Here is a 21911-nt window from a genome sequence, read left to right on the forward strand (position 1 = left end):
ATAATGCCCTCTACCCTGAGGATACTTTTAACCATCTCAGATGTACTGAGCTTTCCTGTCAACAAAAATAAGGCATATTTTACAAGTTGTATCATTAGGGCTGCACAGAGTAGGGAATTCTATGAACCCACCAAGATATTCTCTGGGAGTATCTAAGGAACGATGAGTTTTAAGAAACATCTCTGTTCATAGCCAGGTATCTTTCAGAAGTTGCAACCAAGCTAGTGTCTCTGGCTGGCCTAGAGTTAAAGGAGGGAGATTTAAAAAATAAAAGTATAGGTGTTGGGGCAGATAGAACTGTCTGATCCACTGATACATTCATCTTTTCCCAAGATATCTTTATTTAAGACCACCTTCTTTATAGAACTAAATAGCATAATGGGGAAAATGGAGGGTGATTGAGGGAGTGGAAGCAAAAGAAATCCCAAAATATGAAAGTGATTAAGGGATATATATATGTTGTGTAAGTATATATCCTATGAACACTTGATTCTCTGCCAACCACTACCCATACGGTTTGCTTGTACCACTTATAGTAAAATCTTGAACTATTTATTTTTGCTTGTAATGATTGTTCAAAGAGATTTTGATGTGATACATCAAATGCACACATTGAACTTTAATCAAATTCACCCCCTCTAATATTCTTTAACATCCTTCTTCTTCTCCTTTTAATAAGCAATTTTCATGGATTTTATGCTGATAAAATACTTCAGTCCCATTTACCTTCCATCACTCTCCTTTCTCCAAATCTCATCCCATTGGTTTCCTGCTTCAAGAGTCCCATTTTTGTGTTTATGTCATATTTTTTCAGTCTAGATTTTACATATGACAGAAAATGTGAGATGATTGTCTTTCTAAATCTGTCTTAGTTTATCATGGGTATGTCTGATCCATCCATCTTTCTGCCAAGAACACGATCTTATTGTTTGTGTAGCTGAGTAATACTATAAAAGGAAGAAAAGACTCACTAGCCTCCTAAAGCTTCATGTTGAGAAATATTGATTTCAATTCATTATATAAATGTGCATGTCAAGAGCAGAATTATTATTACAAAACAAAGCTTTCTGTGGCAAATATTGTAAGGTTTTCATTTTTTAAAGAAAGCAGAATAACTAGACATTTTAGAAGAGCTTAGTGATGCCAGAAAAGGTTTTGTATTAACAACTCAGCCAGACACTATTCAGCATCGTTATGCTCAGTCTCTCTACAAAGTACAAATGGATCAAGAAAATGTGAGATATATATGGATATAGAGAGATCCATATGCACATATATACTTACATATGAATCATTATATATGTCATATATGTGTGTATATCTGCATATAATGTAATTTTCTTTCTCTGTCAGGAAATATAATATGCCATTTGCAAGGAAATGAATAGAATTAGAAAAATTACATTGAGTGAAGTAAATTGATGATGATCTCTGATCTCTCTGTGCAATAGGTTTCATGATCACACGAGTACTCTCTTCTCTCATTTTAAAGTGTCTAACACTGTCAAAAAAGAAAAGAGAGAATCCCCAAGCAAGGCCAAAATAAATCTAGAAATGGATAGCTTCAGATAGAGTAAAAAAAATCTCTCTACTCATCCCCATATCTATCCTTGTGATGAAGCATTCTCTGATGTGTCGTTCTAGAAATACTGCATCATTAAGTATTTTAATATCATCATATATAGATTATCATCACGACTGATATTTGAATATCTATATTATATAGTAGAGAGTGTATATAGTGGCAATCACAAAAAATCTTTTTGCTGTTTCCTATTAGTGAACATCTTGTTAGTTACAACTTTGAAAGAAACTGGTATAAAGATGTCATGCTTTGCTTTTCAGGACTCAAAGGAGAGCTTGGAGAGAGAGGAGATCAGGGGATTATTGGCAAGTCTGGGCCCATGGGCCAGAAGGGTAAATTGTCTTTTACTACTTTCCAGTCACAAATGAAATAAAATTGTGCATATCATATATTTTAAGTCTTTTGTGTTATGAAAACAATACTTTGTTCTTTCTTTTTAAAAAGAAATATTTTACTATCTTTAAGTAGTTGTATAAAGGAGTTGCCATTTAACAAAGCACTTTTTTTTTTTGCCAGTCCTGGGCTTAAGCTCAGGGCCTGAGCACTGTCCTTGGATTTTTCTCAAGGCTAGAACTCTACCACTTGAGCCTCAGTGTGGTACCAAGGAATCAAACCTGGCTCTTGGTGCATGCTAGACAAGCACTACCACTAGGCCAAACTCCCGGCCTTAACAAAGCACTTTTATGTATACAGTGTATTTGGATCACAGTGTTACCGCTTTCAACATTATCACCTAATCCTTCTCCTTCCACCCCTTCTCTTGTTCTTCTTAATTTGGATTCTTGACTGCATTTCCCACTTCCTCCCTTTTTCATTCATCTATCCCCTTCTCCTTGACCCCAACCCTTTTGAGTACCCATTTCTTGGTATTTTATTTTGCTCAACCTTGATTTAATCTTTTGAAGGAATTACATTTGGAGATCTCCCTTGAATCTACCACATCTTAGTTAATACATTTGTAATGCTTGCATACCACCCAACATATTTACTAATGATTTTTAAGCTAACTCTACTTTCCATATAAAAGGGAAAACCTGGATTCTTTGTCTCTCTCGGCCTGAGTTACTTCACTTAATATAACTTTTTTCCAAGTCTTTCCATTTCTTTACAAATGGTACAATATTATTCCATCTAATGGATCAGTAAAATTTCATTGTGTGTAAGTACCGCACCTTGTTTATCCATTTATCCATTGAGGGGCATCTGGGCTAGAGTAAACATGGCTGTGCAAGTGGCTTTCTACCTATTGGGTAAATAACCAAGAGTAGAATTATCAGACCATAGGGTAGTTAGTTCTATGTTTAATTTCAGAGACAGTGCTTTAGGCCCTGAGTTCAAATTCCAGAACTGGCACACACACAAAAAAAGATCCTCTAGATGAAGAAGAGTTACAGAGCCCCCATGGTCCACGAGTCCTGCTGCATCCGGTGTCAAGTGGTTTTACCATGAAAGAAAGCTAAGACAAAACTTACTCCCTCATCACATGGATTCCTACCAAAATCTAGGAGAAGCCTTAATAGTGGATCTAAATAGCCATATACCTTGGTAAAATTTGTAAAGTAAGACAGTTTTACTTCCAACTAGTGGAGACAAAATAGTGGTTATCTACATTTTTTATGAATTCTTTTTCAAAATAGACTGTTTAGATATATTTTTCCTAATTGCTTCTCCCCAGAATAATTTAATATTATCTATAGCATATATGTTTCATTATTAATTTAGATAGCATATACATTTATATATACATTGCATATTATACTTATAGAATATATGTTATTTATTTTTCGCCAGTCCTGGGCTTGAGCTAAGGGCCTGAGCACTGTTCTTGGTTTTTCTCAAGGCTAGAGCTCTACCACTTGAGCCTCAGCACCACTTCTGGCTTTTTTCTATGTATGTGGTACCGAGGAATCGAACCCGGGTCTTTGTGCATGCTAGGCTAGCACTCTACCAGTAGGCCAAACTCCTGGCCTATAATATATTGTAAAATATAATTCTATGTACACACACACACACACACACACACACACACACACAAAACCAACTCACATTTTGCATCTTTGAGGTAAGATCACCAAACATGAGGGGGCACAGTCTTCTCCACCGTCTTCCTCCCATTATCCTAGTACTGAGTGGTTTGAGACACATACAAACATTTTAGGAGCTATCTGTGATGATCTTATTATATGGGGAAATATTTTATGTAGTGCCATTTGCATGCACAATGAAGTTACTGATAACAAATCCAACGTAGTAATAATCTCCAAGAATTCTACCACTTACTGTGCAGATGTGTCCGAAGCCATGATATAAAATTGCCATGCGAGAGTCCTAGGACACCCAGCACAGGAAATGCAGCATGTAAATAAAGAAGGCAATCTTGAAACTTTTAGGGCTTTCTTCTGATATTTGATTATATTCTTAATTTATATATTAATAATAAGTTGCAAATTTGAGAATAATTGTGATGCTTAGTTCAAAGGGCTGAGAAGTTGGTGAGATCATGTCCATTTAACTACCAGAAAACTGGATGTGATACTGTGGTTGTGGTAAAGAGCTAGCCATTAGCAAAAGGAGATCAGGGGCAGCACCCAGGCCCTGGGTTCAAGTCTCGTGACTGACAAAGAAAAGTATAGTGAAATAGAAGTAGAAGGAAGCATACTTAATCATAAAAAGGACTATTAGTAATTACAACATCTATTTTAAATTATATTCAATAATAAAATACTAAGACTGGGAATGAAGTTAGCACAGTCTTCTATCACAAATTCTAATCAATATTTGGCAATGAGATTCTAGACAGAGAAAAAAATATGATAAAAAGAAATAAGAGGGCTGGGAGTTTGGCCTAGTGGTAGAGTGCTTTCCTAGCATGCAGGAAGACCCAGGGTCAATTCCTTGGTACCACATACATAGAAAAAAGCTGAAAGTGGTGCTGAGGCTCAAGTGGTAGAGCCCTAGCCTTGATAAAACCCAAGGACAGTGCTCAGGCCCTGAGCTGAAGCCCAGGACTTGCAAAAAAAAAAAAAAAAAAAAGATTATCCAATAGTTGAAAGAATAGTAAAAAGAGGGTCATTATCTGCAGATAACTTATTCCATGTCTAGAAAATTCAAAATAATCCACAGGTAAACTATTGGTATAGAGAAATTTTTTAGACAACCAAATATACAAAGAGCATCTGTTTTTTGTTTCTATATAGAAATAATTAAAACAACAAATAAAACCAAGGCATGTATCATATCATTTAATTATCAAACCTACTAAAACTTGCATAATGCTGCCACAATAGACACAGCAAAATGATGAAATAAAGTATTTCTAAGGGAAGAGAGGGAAATTTATCTTATGGATTACAAGATTGAATAACATTAATATAGTATGCATTTGAAATTGATCTATACATTCAATATGATTTCAATCAAAATCCCTAAAGCATTATTTTGGAAATTGATATGCTGATTCAAAATTTACATGTAAATAAAAAAGATTAAGAATACCCAAGATAGTCTTGAAAAGTAAAAACAAAGACGGAAGACATAAATTACTGAAGCTGAACATTTATTATAAAAATAAGCCATTAAGATAGTGCTGTGATAGACAAACGAGACAAAAGAAATTAATAGAAGCCAGAAGTAGACTGCCAAACTTGACTTATATAGGTTAAGTTTATTCTGTAATAGGAAATGATAAATCTGTTGTGAAGGTGCTGTGTTGACAGCATATTTATATTAAAAATAAGAATTTGACCACATAGGAGCAATCTAAAAGTCAGTGGTTTGTAGATGGAAACAGGAAATTGAAAGGTAAACCAATAACGCTCTAGAAGTTAAGTATACACATATATCTATGCGTGCACGCGCGCACACACACACACACACACACACACACACACACACACATTGTGGAATAGTGGAAAGGGTATGGATGTGGATTTGCATGCTGGTTCTGGGGCTTAACCTCAGAATCTGGGCACTGTCCCTGAGTGTTTGTGCTCAAGATTAATGCTTTACCACTTTAGCCACAGGGCCACTTTCAGCTCTTTCTGATTTTATTGGAGATAAGAGCCTTAAGGACTTTCCTACCTGCACTGGCTTTGAACTTCAGACTTCACATCTCAGCCTCCTGAGTAATTAGGATTACAAGCATGAGCCATCAGCACCTGTTTTTTAAGTATATTTTGATGCAAGAGTAAGCAACAATTTTATAGACAAGGCATGAGAATAATAACCAAAAAAGGAAAGTAACAAATGGTAATCTATTAAAAGACTTCCCATTCATTAAAAACACCTCTCTGAGAACAAGCACAAGAAATCACAGAAAGGATTACAAATGCATAGGTGGTATCCAGTAAAAGATTTCTATCTGAACAGATCAGGAGAGGTAGGTGGACCACCTCCTGTTGAGAATTTAAGAACTTCATATCTCAGTTAATCACTGTGTCAAGTTTGAAATTTGTCTCCAAGTAGAAGTATTGGGGGTTAAGTTTTAGTCCTCTCACAGAATAAAATGGCAGAGGAATAGAATATTACAGACATCCTCATGGTATAAATAGTTAGTAGCTAAACTCTGCTGAGAAAAAAAATCATCTGGAAACGATAGGGTCAACTAACTTTGTCCTTCAGGTTAAACCTTCCTTCAGGTTCCTAATACCTAGTACATACCTCTGCCACTGTCCTGGTGGAGTAGGTTGTGTGTTATCCATTTAGATTGTGAATTTCTATCAGTAGAATTACTAGACCTGTTTGTTTAAAAAATATATAAGCCCTCCTTTGAAACTCTATTTTTGCCTTCATGTCTATTATAAACTAGAAATCTTCTTAATATTTGGAGTATTGAGTGTGCAAAAAAATGAGGCAGGGGCCAAGCACTGATGGCTCACACCTGTAATACCAGCTACTAAGGAGACTCAGATCTGAGGATGGCAGTTTAAAGCCAGTAGTAGGAAAGTCTGTGAGACTCTTCTCTCCAATTATCTCTGCCAAAAAGCCATAAGTGGCCCTGTGGCTCAAAGTGATAGAGTGCTAGACTTGAGCACCAGACTTGAGTACCTAGGCCCTAAGTTCAAACCCCACAACCAACCAAAAAGAAAAGAGGTAGGAATATAGATGAAAGGTAGTATGCCTGGTTAGCCAGCATAGGGTCTAGGGTTGATCCCTGGAACTATAAAACATAACTTAAAAACAAAATGAATGAAGGCCAAGTGTGGTCACTCTTGCCTGTAATCTTAGCTGCTCAGGAGGCTGAGATCTGAAGATCAAGATTCAAAGCCAGCCCGGGCACAAAAGGACCTGAGACTCTTCTCTCTAATTATCCTCTGGGAAATGGGAAGTGGGACTTGGCTCAAGGGTAGGATGGTAGCCTTGTGCTGAAGAGTTCAGGGACAATGCCCGAGACAAGTTCAAGCCCCATGACCCACAAATTTTTTTTTAAAAAGAATGGAAAATATATTTCCCAAACTGCATTTCGTTTCTACTTCTTATTCTTAGAACACCTTAACATCAATTTCTAGCAATGGCTACTGGGATTTCCTTCTCCTCCAGACACCTGCCATTGAAATTTATGAGCATGTCTTGAATTTTTTTTAAAAAAATGAGATACAGTGCTCTGGTTCACTGGGATTAATTTCATTTTTAATCTGTACTTCAAAATTTATTGTGTTCATTCTGACTGTGGGCCTTCAAAGTTCTTCACTGACTCAGATTAATCTCAACTTTCTAGGTTGACCTTAATGCTGTCACTTGCTTGGATAACGTAGCTTTCTTGATGTCAATAGTTCATCTCAAGAGTAAGAAATAAGAATGATTTAGTATGGATAAATTCAGTTCCAGAGCAAAATAAATGTTTTGACTTCAGGTCCATAATCCTTTTACACTGTAATCATGATGACATTTTTTTTTATTTGTTCAAATGTGATCTCTAATTCTTCAAACTTAAGATAGTTATTACAGACATAATCCATTCATAGACCAAAGTAAGTCTCTATGGATGACTTCACACTATGATTAGTTTTGTAGAAGTGGATTTGCAAAGCCCAAACCCTCTGTGAACTAGGTAAAGAGATAGCATTTCACTCTTTACCATAGTTCAGAGTTGGGGAACGATGTTAATGTTCTGACTCAAGCCTAGTACTGACCTCATTGTAAGATAGTCTAATGTTGTCTCATGAACATCCTGTCATCTGAGGTAGCATTTTTTCCATTTAAAAGATAAAGGGATGGAGACTTAGGGAAATTAAATAATGTGTCTACAGTTAGCTATTAAATAACAGAGCCAGAATGCAAAGTGTATATTTTGAGGCTTCCATGATGTTTCACACTACTAATCAGATTGGCTTGATGTTCCAATTTGTCAGAAAGGTTAAAGAATTCATATCAAAATATTGAGAAGTTGTCAGTCTTTCCATCTTCTCAGAAGGATTTTAAAAAAAGAAAGAAAATCCAGATGCCCTACTGCAGATGAATGGATACAGAAAATGTGGTACATATATACAATGGAATTCTACATAGCCAACAGACAGGATAAAATAATGGCATTCACAGGGAAGTGGATGAATCTAGAGTGAATCATGTTGAGTGAAACAAGTCAAGACCTAAGGAACAAAAGGCGCATGGTATCCTTAATATGTGGCTATTAAATCCAAAGAGTACAAGAGCGAGGACTCAATATCTGCATACCCAATGCTATGGACATGGTAATGGAAATATAAACATAACTATATAGATATAAAAACCTGTGACTCTATGGACATAATGTTTTATTTCATAAATTAATACGTTTCTATGACATACAAACCCTTAGCCTAATTTTGATTAAGTTCTAAAAACTAAGTCCCAGTGATTGTATATAGAGTCCCTTCTTGAATACTTGTTTGTTAAACTTGTCATTTGAAATATGATGTAAAAATCAACGTTAATAAATTCTTTAATAAAAAAATACAAAAATACTCTTTCCCTCATTTCTTCAATCAAGTTGAGTGGCCCTGCTTTCATGTAGCCTGCTCTACTGTAATCCAGGCCTAATTTTCTTTTCTGACTACCTCAAAAGATTTTAGTTGATTTAACATTATTAGTACATTAACAGTGCCAATCTTTTTGTTCTTGTCTGTGTATTTTTTTCCTTAAAAGCATGTGCACCTTCTAAAGCAAGTAATACAGTCTCTTATCCCAGTGGAAAACATTCAAGACTTTCAGTTATGCCTGAAACTGCAGTTATACTTAGTATGTTGTTTCCTAAACATGCATGCTTACAATAAAATTTATTAAGCAAAGTAGGCCAGGCCCAAAGAAACATAGGTTGCATGATTTCCCTCATTCATAATAACTAGAATTAAATCAATAAGTAAACCTAATGGATAGTAAAAGACAAAAAATTACACTTACCTGATAAATTAAACAGGTTGTTAAACATTCACACAGTGAGACCAAAGAGAATATTCTTAGGAGAGGATCACAAGAACTCAATACTTATGTGCACAGGATCATATAAAATGATGCTTATTGAAGTAAACTCCAAGAAATGAAAGAAAGAGGTTTGTTTGTTTGTTTGTTTGTTTGTTTATTTATTTATTTATTTATTTTGCCAGTCCTAAGGCTTGGGCTTAGGGCCTGAGCACTGTCCTTGGGTTTTATCAAAGCTGGAGCTCTACCACTTGAGCCACAGCACCACATCCAGCTTTTTTCTATGTATGTGGTACCAAGGAATTGACCCCGGGTCTTCATACATGCTAGGCAAGCACTCTACCACTAGGCCAAACTCCTGGCTGGAAAGAGGTTTTTTTATTGTACTGACTGCAGTTTCTTTTCCCCCCAATTTTCCCCCTTTATCACAGTTTCTGATTTCTGCACCTTCTAACTTGAATATAAGTTTATCTGACTTTGGGAGGGGTAGGAAAAGCTCTGAAACACTGGGAGCTAATTCAGTAGTGATAGTAGACGCCATGTTGGAAATGACCTATACAGCTTGCAGGGAAAGTGGGAAACTAGGAGAAAATAAGGGACACTGTCCAAAAATAAATGGATTCAATACCCGATTTATGTAACTGTAACTCCTCCATACATCACCTTTACAATAACATTTATTTAAAAAGCCAAAATCTAAATTAAAATCAGAGTACGAGTGACAATATTGAAATTAGAACAATTATAGATATAGGCTCTAATAAAAGTTATGTGAATGTAGCTCTCTGTCTTTACCCCTCATTCCTAAATGTCTTGTTGTTCTGTGTTCGTGCTTCTTGTGATGTTCTGAGATGATGCAATGTCTGCAGAGTACAAGTGCAGAGAATGGCATGGGTACTGTGTGGCATGGGAGAGAATGCTGCCACATAAAACCTCATTGGATCCAAGTGTTGTAATATTTCCATGATCTGTCTAATCACTGAGATGATTATTGAGTGATTATCAGGTAGATAGATGTGTGATGTGGGTATACTAAGAAAAGGAATAGATCCCATTCATAAGGAAATGGAAATACTTGGGAAAAAAATCATAAGTGAAGTAAGCCAGACCCAAAGGAACATAGGCTCAATGGTTTCCTTCATTTGTAATAATTAGTACACATCTAGGACTCTCCTACCAGAGGATTACAATAGCTCAAAACCTACGTGTAGATATAGGGTAATACTAAATGAAAGAATCCCTAGGATATGGAAACAAGAGCTGTATCTTGTGTGATTGTTGTTTTTAATGTACTCCCTTACTTCTCTTCTCTTTTGTTGCACTTTGGTTAATCTCATATTGTTACAGTATCTTACTTTGTTACCTTGTATATTGTATATACATTTATTTATTTATTTGAAATAGGAAAGGGAAGGGGGGAAGCAAGATGATTGGGAGGGGGTTGGGGGAGAGAGAAATGGGGACAAAAACATGAGAAGGGGTATCAATGTATGAGAAATAATGCACCTACTACCTAGTGAATGTAACTATAACCCTTTTGTACATTACCCCAATAATAAAAAATTAAAAATATATTTTAAAAAAAGGAATGGGTCTTGATCCAGACAGGATGGAGCAGGATGGCATTTTACTCCTCAGGCTGGCATGCAATTTAAAATGTATAAATTATTTATTTCTGGATTTTTCCATTTAATATTTTGGGACCATACTTGACTACAAATAGCTGAAACCGTGGAAAGCAAAATCCCAAGTATGAGTAGACCCCTGTTCACTATACTTTACTTATGCCTATTACGGAACTTAGGCAAAACTAGGATCTTACAGAACAGGAATTAATATTTAATCCATATTCTGATGAAAGATATTCATTTGTAAAGAAAATGTAAATGATGAAGTAATTAAAAATTTTAACCTGGTCATATTTATGGGGGTAAAATGTGATATTTTATATAAGTATGTATTGTGCAATAATCCAGTTAGCATAACTGGCATTTCCATTACCTTCAACATTAATTATTATCTTTTAAGAGCATTCAGAATCTAGATATTTTGAAATATACAATGCATTATCATTGGCTACTGTTACCAGGCTGTGCAATGAAATGCAGAACTGATTCTTCCTTACTGTGAATGTATATACTTGCTAAATCTCTCCCAACTTCTCTTTTTTCTACTCTCTTCAGCCTCTAGTCACCATTATTCCACTCTACTTACATGAGGTTAGTTTTAGATTCAACTTATGTGTGAGGACATTTGTTCTTTGTGTTTCTGTCCTGGCTATTTCACTTTAACAACATTTATTTTTTCAAACATTCTCTCTTCCCTGAGTATGTCATCAGTCAACTCATTTGGGAAAGCACCATAAACCAGAGGGTCAGAATTGATTGTGTTTGGATAACAGCACTGGAACTTAGTTGTTGGCTGTCCTTGAACAAATCACTTGCCTCTCTGATGCTCAGATCTTGCCATTGTAAAATACAGATAACCATGGCACTTAGCTCACCGGCTCTAATAGGATAATGTATGCAAAGTAGGCAGAATGATATTTGTCAATTCATTTGCATTCTGTAAATACATGTTCTCTTTCTTCCACTAATCTATGCTCAGTCTGCTTTGATCTTTCCTAATTTACATATAAGGAAATAAAGAACTTATTGGCAACAACTAAGAAGTAAGCAGATGAATCTTCCTCTGAAATGTGTCATATTTCCATGCTTTTCCCTCAGTCTCCCCCCAACACCTTTTCCATGCCCTCTCTTCTATCTTCTACTGCGGAAGCTTTTGTTAGCCAAATTCAAGTGTTAATCATTCCTTCATCCTTCCAACAGAAGCATTAACTCTTCTAGCTTACTCTCAGAGTGTGTTACCTTTGTTCAATGTCTTTTGCAGAACTGATCACATTCTGTTACCATAGACTTTACTACTGCTTTATTGAATATAAGCACAAGTGCTGAGACTTTCCCTCCCTCGATGAAATTCATTTAAATCCCAGTGTGCAAGGATTTTTCCTTCTATTAGGGAAGTACCTGAGTATCTTCCTTCCACGCTGAAATCCATTCTGGATTCCTAGGACCTTTTTCATTTGTTTGGAGAGCAAACAAATGAAATGTCTTACTTCACTGAATATCTTACTTCACCGGAAAAATAAAAGTCCATATGAGACAGTTTTGAAAGGCTATAGAAATCCCTAGGTGACCTTCACATATCTTTAATATGATATGTAAAGGACTTCAACTGAAAAGCACTCATCAGATAGTGTTAAGAATAATAGGAAATGAGCTTCCTCAATACAAGTGACACATAAACTATGCAGTTTTGGGAGGGAGAGGCTCCACATTCTTCCTATTGCTAAGGAAGAATGAAATTAGGCAGAGCCTTCCTGTTGGCTCACATCTCTTTCATATTATCATCTTCAGTCAGTTATCCAGTTCCCTGACTTGTGTCAAATTGTTATCAAAGGAACCCCATGCTAGCCTAGGTGACTGTACTCCGCTTACCTTTCAAAAGTTCTTCTCCTTCTAGATACCTATTGAAGCTTACAGCTGTTTCACTTTTCTTTTGATCCCAAAGCCAAACTTTTCTCCTTTAAATGAGCTTTTTTCTTTCAATTATTGTGTCTGGTGTGAGTTTCAAGCACAAGATAAAACAAACAAAGCAACATACCTTTCCTGTCTGTTTCAAGAATTCTTTTGAGAATTGCTTTTTGGATGCCTCTGACTGAATTAGAAAAATGCCAAAGAGTAGAAAAGAAAACCACCAAGTTTGGCATTTCAATGTAATATGCTATGTTTGATATGACCTTATAGTACAGCTATGTGCTTATATCACATTTCTTCTGAAAATCATGAACCCCTTCAGAGAGTATAACCTTGTCTCTCTGAGTACACTCTCCAAGCACCTAGTCTAATGTCTTGCACAAAGTAAATATTTGTTGAGTTGAAAAAGACTGATATGTGTGTTTCTAAACCCAAGTACAAAAGCCACATAGAACAAATTGGTGCATACTAAAACTCAGACACTGAAATTTGCTAACCAATTGATCTGGATCTGTAAACCAACAGTATCTTTTAAATTAAAAGCATGCTAAGAATTATATTAGCCTTGTTAAGAATCACGATACATTCCATTACAAATTCAATGATTTTTTAAGCACCTTGCTGGAATTCAACATTCACCTCAAATAAATTAGGACTCCTTTAATTAATCCTATCTGTGTAACCAAGTCAGAAACAAATTTTATATAGAATTGATAGATATTATAGAGATAGCAAATGAAATTTGGAAAAGTATTTCCTCTGATTTTTAGAAAGACAAGACCTTGACTGCTTGAGGTTATTCAACTTGTTGTGGAATCATGCTTTTACACTATTGCTGTTTGTTTTTCTTCAGGTGACAAAGGAGAAAAAGGGTTGCTTGGCATGCCTGGAGGAAAAGGCAAGGCAGGTATGACAGTTCATTTGCTGGCATTGTTCCGAATGTATTGTTCATCTCACAAATGAATATCCTTTGTAAAGAAAAGTAAAACTCCCTTCTGTGATCAACATTATTCACTTTGGACAGAGGAAAGGAGGAAGAGAACCTTCCTTTCTATGTATGGATGATTTTCCAAGGCCTGAAGAAGGAGATAGGGACATCTCCACCCCTGACAAGCTCAGTGTGAGAAGCAGACAAAGCACATCAGAAAACACCCAAAGGAGAGTGTACATCAGAGCCTTCCCATAGCTCATACAGCATTTCAACAAACTGCTGGCCTGACTCAGAAAATATCCCTGGTTATAATACCTGCTCCCATAACCAGGGAGAGCCTGACTTAGTCCAAGTGTCTTACTTCCAGTGTATTATATGGGGAAAGGAAGTAGATTCTTTGGGGTCATTTCACTTGTTTCTTTTTACCCTCATCTAGTGAAGACTAATTCAAAGAACTGTTTTGCTTTCTTTGTATTTATCTAAAACTGTATAAATTAAGCCTCATATAGCTGGGTGCCAGTGGCTCTCACCTGTAATTCTAGCTACTTGGGAGGCTGAGATCTAAAGATCACAGTTCAAAGCCAACCGGGCAAGAAAGTCCTTAAGACTCCTATCCCAAATTAACCACCAGAAAACTGGAAGTAGCACTATGACTCAAAGTGGTGGAACGTGAGACTCTTGTCTCCAACTAATTACTTGAAAACTAGAAGTGGGGCTGAGGCTCAAGGGGTAGGGTAGTAGCCTTGAGCTGAAGAGCTCAGGAACAGCAAACCAGGCCCAGAGTTGAATCCTCATGACTGCCCCCCGCCCCCCAAAAAAGAAATTAACCTCATATTTATTTTCCCTTTGGCAAAGAAAAACCATTTGTTTTTACTTTTCATACTACTGATAGAGGGAAAGGGAATATTTACATGAACCAACCATGAAATAGAAAAATAGATTGACATGAATGTTATGTCATTTGTCCCAGCATTGCTTCTCTCTCACACACATGGTGCTAAGTAGTTGGTGAACTAGGTGAGGAAAGAAAATGAAAGTCACAGTCAGCTCCCAAATGGGACTTCTGACTTTTCAAAATGTAATCTCAGTCTACATACAGGATTTAAATAGTCTTTGAAATATGCAAGCTATACTTCATATGGGTGAAAAGAATTAACATTCGATTCAATCAGGAATAGTTTCTTCTATCTTAGGACAGTTGTGTGAGCTAGTGAATAATTCAACAACAGAAGTCTGGTTGCAAACATTTTTGAAAGAAGCTGTAGAGAATTTTATTCTGAAGTTAAGCAGACAAGTTCTGTGTTCAACAAAAATGCCAACTGGTCTACAAAAATGTGTGGAGTGGTTTATCTTAGTTTTTCTTCTTTTAAAAAAATCTAATTTTGCCAGTCCTGGGCTTGAGCTCAGGGCCTGAGCACTGTCCTTGGACTTTCTCAAGGCTAGAGCTCTACCACTTGAGCCACAACACCACTTCCAGCCTTTTCTATGTATATGGTACCAAGGAATTGAACCCGGGTCTTCGTGCATGCTAGACAAGCACTCAACTATTAGGCCAATCTCCGGGCTCTGGAATGCTTTTTACTTTATTTCAAACATTCAAAAAGGTATTTTCTGAATTCCTAAAACATAATATAAAGAATCTTACTTAACTAAAAATGTTCAATGTATAGTCATTGACAGAACAATCTGTCCAGGCTTAAAAAGGAGAGAAGATACTAGAAAGAGAGGAAATGTTCATTCCAACTGGTCTGCATCCCAACATGAATTCCCCATTTTTATTATTTACCAGGTACTATCTGTGACTGTGGAAGATATCGGAAAGTGGTTGGACAACTAGATATTAGTGTTGCTCGGCTGAAGAAATCTATGAAGTTTGTCAAGAATGGTAAACCTATTTTTTTCCTTTTGCTTTGTGCTCTATATCTCTCAGTTTAATCTTTCAAAAGTACATTTCCTGGATTGAAATACCTTGGGTTGGGCAGAGGCCTGTTAATATAGCACCCTTAGCTTAAAGGCCTTCCAAAATGCTAGTTATCTACACAGACCCCAGGATTTTCAATTCCACTACATAGATTCATGCATGTGGGCATTGCCTTCTCTCAGACAAAGGTATTTCTCCTAAGATAAAGGAATGGAGAAAAAAGAAGAATTTAGCAAGTCAAAACTTAGGAAACAAAAGCGATAGCAAGAGTCACATAGATATCGTATTTAAAAAATAGAAATGATAATAACAATAACTATTTTCTTAGGTAGTTGGAATAGTTTATAACTAATGCCAATGTCTTACTGAGTGTATATAGTTGTCATGGTAAACATACTATGCTTAAATGGATGCTTTCAGAAAAAAATCACATAGCTCATAGACAAACACCAAATGAAGAGTGGAATGGAAATTTGGTCCTGGCTCTAAAATCAGTAATATAGGTATCGGTATGAACCAGTGGAACAGTTTTGCAGCCTAGCCATTTTTATTATCAGTTTTCCATTTCTCCATAATAATGACCAGTAAAATCCTGAAGTTAGAATAGTCTTAGGTATTTTATTCTGGGACTGTTCTTGAGAGCCCTGTTATTGTTACTCTTACATTTTGTGATTTTTTTTAAATTTAGTGTTGTCTTGGTATATATACTGTACCTTACTGCAAGCACAAGAACACTGCCTTGTGTTCATTGCCATCTAGTAATGCTAAAAACAGAGCACACACAGAATTAATTATTCACTGTAATTAAAGCTCTGCTTATAATAAATATTGAATTTTCTGTTTCTGATTTGATATAGACTGCTAAGAATAAGCCAGACCTAATAGGTACAATGAAGAAAAATTAGGTTGCCACATTTTACTGGTTATGGATTTCTATGTGAATGAAAATTATGAATCCCCAAATATGCATCTAGATGTAAAGTGTACATGTCCTCGGGTGAGCTCAGGATGATTCTAGTCCCAAGGTCTGACCTGAAACTCCATCCATAGCTCAGTCTTCCTGTTGTACCTAAGATGAAGTATGTGTGATCTCAATGACAATACATGTTTACTATCTAAGAACATGTCCCAAAGTGGGACCTGTATTATTTTATATCTCTGTATTATTTTATATCCCCTCTGTATTATTTTGTATCACCTCTGTATTATTTTATGTCACTTCAGTAAGCATTTACTATCTCCCAGACTCTTCCAAGCACTGAAGTTGAAGAGTTTCAAGGACATGAACATTGTCTTGAAATATTCACAGCTGGTTACAAGAGACAAATGGGACCAGCATGAAACATGCTGAGTGCTATATGAGAGGAAAAGAAAAGAACAATGACACAGGGGACAGCACTGAGCCCCCACAACTGCTAATAGCAGAATCCATTTTCACTCACATCTAAAAGACAAGTAAGAATTTTCCAGGTTAAAAGGTAGTAAGAAGACTTTTCAGGCAATGGAAATGAAAGAGAGCGTGGTTTGGGGACAATATGGACAAAATATAATAAACATGATGATTACAAACACAGAGAAGAAAGCAGATCAGTGACTACCTCACTCTTAAATAAATGAATTTAAATCTGCAACTTTAGATTGCAATGCCTTTTCTCTTGCCTTAGAGGCATAATGGGTATTTTTCTCCTCCCTCAGTCATAGCAGGGATCAGGGAAACTGAGGAGAAATTCTATTACATCGTGCAGGAGGAGAAGAACTACAGAGAATCCCTGACCCACTGCAGGATCCGAGGAGGGATGCTAGCCATGCCCAAAGACGAAGCGGTCAACAACCTCATCGCTGACTATGTCTCCAAGAGCGGCTTCTTCCGGGTGTTCATTGGGGTAAATGACCTTGAGAAGGAAGGAGAGTACGTGTTCACTGACCACACTCCGCTGCAGAACTACAGCAACTGGAAGGAAGGGAAGCCCAGTGACCCTTATGGTCACGAGGACTGTGTGGAGATGTTGAGCTCGGGCCGGTGGAACGACACGGGGTGCCATCTCACCATGTACTTCGTCTGTGAGTTTGTCAAGAAGAAAAACTGATTTCCTTTATTGCCTCTGTAATTTCTTCTTTCCCCCCCCCCGTGCCTACCGCCACGTTTATTGTTATCCGTCCTTGTCTTTCCAATTACACCAGGTTTGTTCAGATGCAAAGCACCTAAGCCATTTTAAACTGAGGTTTGTGTGCTCCATCACCGTGCAATGCCGTGACAATTTGATATTTTCATGTAGACCACTGACTCCACAGCTCACCAGGTCCAGAGAAAGAGAGTCTGAATAAATGAATGAATGAATGAATGAATGAATGAAGATCTTTGTCTACATCTCACATAGAATGTTCTGGTTTCACTGGTTGAGTTAGTGGTGTTGGTGACAATTCATTTAACTGGTTATTGCTTGAAATCAGACATAAATAGGAAGGCCTCTGTGAGGAAAGTCAAGGCACTAGCTATCTTTGAATTCAGTTATTTGACCTGTCACACACTATGAAGTCCTTGAAAGTTTCCCATCTGTACAAGAATGCTTCAGTCCTAGACCTTAGCATAATCTTAGATTAATTTGGGAGCATGACGTAAACCCTCGTGAATCACGAAGTCTGTCTTTGAGGCTATTGCTTTACATGCAACCATTTTCTTAGAGCCCAAACCTTCCACTCAGATCCCTTAAGATTAATCACTGTGACTCTCAAGGGAACTCTCAAAATCAAAGTGGGAAAAAGAAAAAGACATGTATGTCTATGGAGTATTTTTGTAACCTTCACATTACCTGTCCCTTTCTATTCATTTGGCTCTATTTTTCATTATCATAAGCTTATTCCTATAGACTTAGAGTAGGGAGAATGAGCTAAGGGATAGTTCTAGAACCTCCATGAAATTCTATAAGCTTCAAGTTGCTACTATGTTTAAGTCTCCAGGATCCTCCTCCTTGCTTTTAAAATGTCACTCATGGTGAACACTGGTGGAATGCCCTGTACTCTTCATTTATATTATATATGTACATATTATATACATTTATATTTTCTTAACCCCATACTGGTGATAGGCTTTCTGCTGCTTTGACACATCACAGCAGTTGTCCAGACATGGAGATTGGAACATTAGTAGACTCTACATGTTCTGAATCAGTAAAATTCTACCTTGAACTTCAGGCACCACCTCAAAAATGCTTTTGTTTTGCATGAATAAAAAATTGATGAAACTCTATGATATCTCGTTATAAACTAATGTTTCAGCTATGGTTTGTGACAGATGCTCAGACTATTTTAAATGCTGGCAAAATGGTTAATGACATAAGAGAAACCAATCAACAACATATGTTCTCCTTAAACCATCTGGGAGTGATTTTGTGAATGGCTAACTGGTTTTGAGGTTGATTTTTTTTTAATGAGCTTAGTTCTGTGGGTTCAACATGGGTCAAAATTCAGATCCTGCAGGAGTCAAATGATGTAAATAAATATAGTAGAATAAGTAAGGGGCTTAATATACTTAACATGGCTTGTCCTTCTGAAGGAGCTGGTGGCTTCTTAGCTGCCACCTTTGTTTCCGCGGGGAGCTGGTGTTGCTATGTGTCTGACACTTCAACAGAAGTCTGAAAGCTGGAATATTGTATATTTTAAAATGCTAGTGACTGATCATTTTTTTAATTTTGAGTCCTTTAGAAGTCTACTAGTCAAAATTATGATCTTTCTATTTTTTGACCTTTGGGGGAAAAGTTGTGAATCTCTAACCATATAGATTGTCATTAGTATATGATGATGTCAAAATCAGATTTTCTCACAAATGCTTTATTCAGTTCAGATAATTAATAGAAAATTGCTAAATGTTTAACATTTATCAGATTATCAAATAAGCAAAATAGTCTCTTTTGAGATTATATAATAGGATACTTGGAAAGCTGGAAGTTTAATGATAAAACTATACACCAAGTTCCAAGTCAATATCTTTCAGCTGAAGGTTGGTCAAGCTCATGAAAAGAAACACAGAAACACATGAAGAGAAAGAAAAGGATCAAAGAGGAGAGAAGGAAAAGGCAGCAACCATTGCATAGAGCTTCCTTCCATTAGGATCTGTATTCTACCTGGCCCTAAGTTGGCCAAAGTCTGAATATGCTATGAATATGATGATATTCATGCTAAGTTCTCTTAATCACTCATCTTTGCTGTAAATACTTCCAAGAGAAGAATGCCAAGCTTCAAAAGATCAAATTTATCGTATGACTTTGCTTAGAGGAAATGTTTTTTAAGCTATATCTTTTTAATATCAATATCTAGCTATATCAATTACTTGCCATTATTTATTTGCATTAGGTTAAATGTTAAATATACTATTATTCCATGAGTGACAATTGGGCATCAAGTAATAATTCTTCATGTCATCTGTTATCAGTCTTCATAAGTCCATTGCATTATACTTAAAGTTGATATATAAAAAGCCAACTTTTGAGAATTTGAGCATATTTTAGCCCATACCAATATCAGAATTACCCACACTTAACTTTCCTGACTTTTAAAAATGTTTTTCAAAGTAATTGAATTCCATGGTAATTGGGTTTTGGTATTTGAGGGTAAACAAAGTAAGTTCCCTTAATTGTAATAATTAATTAGAACTCCAGCAGTCTAATGACTATTTTGAATCATTGAGAAAGAATAGATAATGGTAACACAATTTTCTCAAATGTATTTAACCATATAACTATTTTTAATGTTTATTCTGAATATTGTTTATTGGCACATACTTTTTGTGAGGCTTATATTAATCAAATTAATGGAAGATTAAAAGAAACAAGGCCTTAAGAAGTAAGTTTGAATGAGATCATGATATATTATGTTAGCACTTCATTGAATTCCAACTAAAGTCTAAATTTCTTTATTAATGAAAATTCAAGACTAGAAAACCACAATGGATGTGATACATCAGAATTGTCTATAGTGAATTCCCTAGGACCACGGAAAGGACTACTTTATTTAAGTTGAATCTTCGGATTGGAAAAAAATGCTTGGAAGAAAATTTAAAGGTACTCTATATTTAATTAAAACCACTGTGCAAATGTAGTATTTGTATTTTATAAAATGACTTTGCTTATCATTATAACATGAAGTATTGATGTTTCCTAAAATGCCTCTGCATACCACTTCTCTTTTGATCCTGATAAAATCTATGAAGTATGACAGACAAGCATTTCTTTCCTGCTATTTTCTAAATGAGAATACTGAGGTCACAAAAAAGCTAAGATATTTAATATGGGGGAAGGGGGAGGCAAATGGGAACAAAAACATAAAAAAATATCAATGTGAGAGAAGTAATGCACATACTATCTGGTGAATTTAACTGTAACTCCTCTATACATTACCTACATAATACAAAATAAAATGAAAAAAAAGATATTTTACATGGTCAACTCCCTGATGACCAGGTTAGTCTTTCCTCTCACTGATGGGAATGCCAGTCCAGTGTTCTTTCCAACCTTTCCATTGCTCATATATTCAATGGCAGTTTGTCCCCAGTGCTTTGTAATAGTAAAGGTTCAAATGATCTGCCTCCACTCCATTTCAAAGTGAAAGAGTAGGTTAACTAACAGAGCCGTGGAAGTGGGGAGTGACTTAGAATAACCCTGATAAATCATAAACACACATAGATAGCAAAATCAAATCCTAGCCTAGCCAGGAAAGTCTATGAGACTCTCATCTCTTTTAAGCTACCAAAAACTGGGAAGTGGAGCCATGGCTTGAGTGGTAGAGTGATAGCAAAAAAAGGTCAGGGACAGTGGCCAGGTCCTGAGTTTAAACTCCAGGACCAGCACAGAAAAAAAAGGAAGGACAGAAGGAAGGAAGGAAGGAAGGAAGGAAGGAAGGAAGGAAGGAAGGAAGGAAGGAAGGAAGGAAGAAAAAAATCCCTTAAAAATTAGCATTTAAAATACATTTTACTCTTAAAAGAATTAATTTACACTAAACTTTTTCAAAAACAAGAGCTATGTAAAGTCACAAGGGAAGAGAACTGAAGAACTTGCACAGCTCTGCCTTCAAACAATACATCCTTTATCCAGGAAGAAATCCTTCTATCAATAGCATTGCCCAACAGAAGAAAGGCATATAGATTAGGTAATGAGATATGCAGCTAACCTTGATGGAACTGTGTACAACTCATCTGTAGAAGCTGCTCAGTTTGAAAACATTAGTCTGCTTATATCTGTGTTACACATTTATGGATTGTTCTGTTAGTTGTGATTTTCAGCTCCCTGGATTTCATATTTTGAGACAACAAAGTATATGTGTAACAGGAAAGAAAAATAAATGCTATCACTCACAGCCTCACCAATAGATTGAGAACGAGTTCTTGTGGGTGTCACTGAGAAGAAAGCACAGAAACCTGACTGCCGGAATGTCAATGCGGCGAAGGCCCTTACTAGGCAGATTAGAGAGATATGTTGTGTGTGTTCTGGTACTAGAATTTGAACTCAGAACTTCACACTCCCATTTGTTTTATACTACTCAAGACTGGTG

At 36.2% G+C, this 21911-nt stretch overlaps 1 protein-coding gene across 1 annotated transcript in view; it reads left to right on the top strand.

Annotated features, from left to right (window-relative positions):
* The window catches only part of Colec10 (collectin subfamily member 10), a 40432-nt gene extending 19970 nt beyond the window's left edge, over positions 1–20462 (top strand). The window contains exons 3-6 of the mRNA XM_090339308.1: positions 1846–1917; positions 13370–13423; positions 15237–15332; positions 17064–20462. Coding sequence (XP_090195434.1) covers positions 1846–1917; positions 13370–13423; positions 15237–15332; positions 17064–17455 — 614 coding nt within the window. The 3' untranslated portion in view covers positions 17456–20462. The remainder of the gene's footprint in view (positions 1–1845; positions 1918–13369; positions 13424–15236; positions 15333–17063) is intronic.
* Positions 20463–21911: the final 1449 nt, after the last annotated feature.

Source organism: Megascapheus bottae, chromosome 9 (genome assembly GCF_031878675.1).
Source record: "Megascapheus bottae isolate mThoBot1 chromosome 9, mThoBot2.hap1, whole genome shotgun sequence".
NCBI classification, from domain to species: domain Eukaryota; kingdom Metazoa; phylum Chordata; class Mammalia; order Rodentia; family Geomyidae; genus Megascapheus; species Megascapheus bottae.